The following is a 4,350-nucleotide window of genomic DNA, read 5'->3' on the forward strand; positions in this document are numbered from 1 at the left end:
TTTAGATCTGGTTAAAGTAGCAGAAAGTCTGTAACGAGCCGAACATTTAGATCTGGTAAAAGTAGCAGAAAATTTGTAACGAGCCGAACATTTAGATCTGGTTAAATTAGCAGAAAGTTTGTAATGAGCCGAACATTTAGATCCGGTTAAAGTAGCAGAAAGTTTGTAACGAGCTGAACGTTTAGATCTGGTTAAATTAGCAGAAAGTTTGTAACGAGCTGAACATTTAGATCTGGTTAAAGTAGCAGAAAGTTTGTAATGAGCCGAACATTTAGATCTGGTTAAAGTAGCAGAAATTTTGTAACGAGCCGAACATTTAGATCTGGTTAAAGTAGCAGAAAGTTTGTAACGAGCCGAACATTTAGATCTGGTTAAAGTAGCAGAGATGAATGAGTCTGGAGATGAATTTTTCTGATTGGTTTTGTTTGGAAACGTTTGGTTTCGGCTGTTTGGATCAGATGTCAGCGGCTGTTTTTGTCCTGCTGGGCCATCAGAGGAAGGATCTGAACCAACGTGTACGGTGAAACCCGATCCGGACTAATTGTCAGAATAAGTCGAAGGATTGACCTCGGTCCTGACCCGTGTTTTCTCAGACAACACGGCCGCCTGCAGAACCGGAGCGGCCCGCGAGGAAACCAGTCATCAGTGTTTGAGTGTAACCAAACAGAACCCTGGCTAATCTCATTTACACACACTCACAGCTGATCCTGGAACAGGTTCTGTCCCTCTGCTGGACCGATACACATTCTGTTCTGTTTCACTGATATTTAGTTATAAAAACAGAAAAAATAACATCGGACATATTTATCCTTTTTTGTCAGCTGCTGCCTCGAAAGATGAACAATCATGTAATTACCTCTGCCTTTGCTCGTTCATCTGTCTGTTAGCAAAATATCTCATGAACCACTGAACAGGTTGTGATGAAACCTTCAGAAAGTAACCAATGGATGAACATCTACAACTGATTCACTTTTGGAATCCATCTGATTCAAGATGGCCGCCACAGCTGAGTGACAATATCAAACACAAAATAGACTATAATACAGTCAATTTGGCTGATATTTAATTAAAATTTTGCATGGTAATAGCTGAGAGTCACTCACATCGCATACTAAAGTTTGACTTAACATTTTGCTACTTTTAGCTTTTATTTAGCCTTTTTTGCTAGTGTTGATCAGCATTTTGTTACCTTTTGTTAGTTCAGGCTTTTAAACGTCTGCTACATTTAGTTAGCTCTTTGCTACATTTGAGCTATTAATCTGCTACTTCTAGCTAACATTTTACTGCTTTTGAATAGTTTTATTTGGTGTTTTCTACTTTAAGCAAAACCTGTAGCATTTTCCTCAGCATTTTGTTTCCCTCAGCTTTTAGCTTGTATTTTTCCTCACTTTAGCTTTTAGCTAGTGGTTTGTTACATTTAGCTTTTAAACTTTTGCTACAATAGATTTTATTAGTAAGCACTTTTCAAGACACCCAAGGACACTTTATGAAGATAAAAGCAGGTAAAAATGACTTTTTCTCAGGTCATTTTGAGTAAAAACAAACAGAAAAACTGAAGAAAGTCTGCCCCCGTGTGGTTAAAATGAGAACAACAGTTTTAAAAACAAAAAATACTTGAGTTTGAGGCAAACGATCAACGTTTGCCTAAGCGTTCATAAATAAAATGTTTGTTTTGATGAATCGTCACTTCTGTTTTCCCGCTCTGTGAAGACGTTTCAACGAGGAGGAGAGCCGCGCCGTCCTCTCTCGCAGCGACAGAGGAGGGGTTTTTGTCGAGGTTTGGGGTAACGGGGAGCTCACAGGGGCCACGTCGGTTCGAGCGAGGGGGCCCTCCTGTAAGTGTCCGTCCCCCAGCCCCTGCAGGTGGGTCTGGAAGGTGTGGGTCTGCTGCTCCAGTGGGGAGAAGCTCTCCTGGACTTTGTCAAACTGAGGAGAGACGAAGGTTTCAGCCCTGAAGGACTTCATGGAAACATTTAAAGTCTGAGTCGGTACCTTCTCCATGTTGGACTGAAGCAGAAGCTCTGGCCAGACGGACTCGGTGCTGCTGAGGTTCAGCTTGGTGCTGAAGTGGGCGTGACTCCAGGTCAGCTCCTGCAGGAGGAGCAGACGGTGTTTTAACGACCGTGGATCTGAACGGTTCTTTTTAAAGAACGAGGAGAAGCTCACCTGCAGGAGCTGAGTGCTCGCCTTCAGGTGAGCCTCGCAGGACTCCAGTCTCTTCCTGTACCGACCCAGTTCTGCCACCAGGGTCTTTAACAGAAACACAGAGAAGTGAAGGTCTTCAGAGCCTCATGAGATATTTTGCTAACAGTGACAATGATAACTGCTCACCTGAGCGTCTGTCTTGACGGAGGTCAGGTCCCTGTAGCCCCACCCCTCCTGTTTGGACAGAGTGACCCCGGTGTGCAGCTCCTCCAGCTGGATCCAGAGCTCCTGGAGACCCCACAACAGGTCCCTTGAACTGGTCTCAAAGTCCCCCTGCACCTGGACTAGACTCTGCAGGAGCCCCGTCCTGCCAGAGGGACAGAGGGACTCAATGTTAGACATGTCATAGTCAAGCATTTAATTATTACATTTACAATTTTAGCTAATGTTTAGCTAATTTTAGCTACTGTTTATTTCACACTTTAAGCTAGTTTTTCATATTTTTAGCTACTATTGTGCTACTTTTAACTAGATTTTATTTGACACTTTTAACTGACATTTTGCTACTTTTAGTTAATGTTTATTTCACACTAATAGCTGGCATTTTGCTACTTTTTAGCTACTGTTTATTTCACACTTTAAGCTACAGTAGTTTTTCACATTTTTAACTACTATTGTGCTACTTTTAACTAGTTTTTATTTGACACTTAACTGACATTTTGCTTCCTTTAGCTACTGTATACTTCAGACATTTAGGTTCTGTTTTTTGTACTTTTAGTTAGTTTTTAGTTCACACATTTAGTTAGCATTATACTACTTTTTGTTTGTGGTTGGCTACTTTTAGCATGTAGCCAGTGATTTGCTCCTTGTAAGCTTTTAGCTAGTGTTTATTTAATACTTTGATAGCAGTTTGCTACTTTTAGCTAGTGTTCATTGTACACTTTTAGCTAGCAGTTTGCTACATTTAGCTAACATTTATGTAACACTTTTAGCTAGCATTTTGCTAAGTTTAGCTTGTGTTTTGCTACTTTTAGCATGTAACCAGCGATTTGCTCCTTGTAAGCTTTTAGCTAGTATTTACTTTACTTCACACTTTTAGCTGTCAGTTTGATGGTTTTAGCTAGTGCTTTGCCAGTTTTAGTTAATGCTTAGCTTGTTTTACAGGACCTCTTGGGGCCAGATATTGATGGCCCTGGCCTGTTTCTGGCCCTCGGGCCACACTTTTGTCCACTGGTGTCTGCTCGGAGCTCACCTGTGCTGCAGGTATGAGCTGAGGAGCTTCAGCTTCTCTGTCAGCGAGGAGTTCAGGTCCACCTCCTGAACCGGGTCAGGTCCGGCGCTCTCCAGCGTTTGAGCCACTGCCTGCAGAGAGAAGAACTGGATCAGAGGGTTTGTCTGGACCAGATGGTCCAGTTCTCTCTCTCTCTCTGTGTGTGTGTGGACCTGCAGTTTGGAGAGCAGGGCCTGGATGTGGGTCAAAGCAGGCTCCTGCAGGAGCTCCTGGAGGACACACAGCAGCAGGCTGTCAGTCAGAGCCATGCTCAAAGGAACGTCTGGAGTTCTGCTCCGGAACATCCTGGTCCGGGTCGTCCTGGTCTGTGACAAAAGGCTGCTCTGAGTCAGAACCAGCTGCTGTTCCTTCTGTGGAGGTTCCACCTTAAGTTAGAGATTCCACCTTAAATCACAACAGAACCAACAGAACTCAGAGGGCGTTGAGTTGGACCTGTCCCCACGCTCACCAGTTCTGGTTCTAGGTGGCTCTTCAGGGCGTGAAGACACCCCCCCAGAAAGACCCACAAAAAACTCAGAACCAAGATCTGGCAGCAGAGGGCCTCGGGGGACAGAGACGGGTCCAGCAGCGCCTCCAGGAGCAGCACCAAACACACCACGCCCGCCGGAGCAAAGCTGCTCCCGGGTCCAAACGTTCTCAGTGCCCGGCACCAAAAGTTCTGCTTGGGTTGAGCTTCGGCTGATGTTGGATTTAAACTGAAACTGAAAGAAAACAATCGATGTTAAAGTTATTAAAAGCTAGTTAAAGGAGACATGCTAAATGCACTTTTTTGCATTTATAAACTATTTTTTGTGCAATTATAGTGTCTAGGAGTGTAGAAAACTTTAATTTATTCTGTCCAGTTACTGCAAAGATATTTTTATATTTTTTTAATGGGTCAAATTTTTCAGTTTGTTCAAAATCTGCTGTTGCTT

General features: G+C 43.3%; 1 protein-coding gene across 2 annotated transcripts in view; it reads right to left on the reverse strand.

Moving 5' to 3' along the window:
* Positions 1 to 1,430: 1,430 nt before the first annotated feature.
* The window catches only part of si:ch211-151h10.2 (uncharacterized), an 8,057-nt gene continuing 5,137 nt past the window's right edge, over positions 1,431 to 4,350 (reverse strand). The window contains exons 2-8 of one of the 2 annotated variants that reach the window (XM_014015879.1): positions 3,885 to 4,137; positions 3,589 to 3,786; positions 3,398 to 3,507; positions 2,332 to 2,512; positions 2,167 to 2,250; positions 1,993 to 2,091; positions 1,431 to 1,926 (exon numbers count right to left, since the gene is read on the reverse strand). In XM_014015879.1, coding sequence (XP_013871333.1) covers positions 1,684 to 1,926; positions 1,993 to 2,091; positions 2,167 to 2,250; positions 2,332 to 2,512; positions 3,398 to 3,507; positions 3,589 to 3,786; positions 3,885 to 4,137 — 1,168 coding nt within the window. In that variant the 3' untranslated portion in view covers positions 1,431 to 1,683. Of the gene's footprint in view, positions 1,927 to 1,992; positions 2,092 to 2,166; positions 2,251 to 2,331; positions 2,513 to 3,397; positions 3,508 to 3,588; positions 3,802 to 3,884; positions 4,138 to 4,350 lie in introns of both variants that reach the window. The other variant, XM_014015878.1, reaches the window with a different exon arrangement.

This window comes from Austrofundulus limnaeus, unplaced genomic scaffold (genome assembly GCF_001266775.1).
Source record: "Austrofundulus limnaeus strain Quisiro unplaced genomic scaffold, Austrofundulus_limnaeus-1.0 Scaffold136, whole genome shotgun sequence".
NCBI classification, from domain to species: domain Eukaryota; kingdom Metazoa; phylum Chordata; class Actinopteri; order Cyprinodontiformes; family Rivulidae; genus Austrofundulus; species Austrofundulus limnaeus.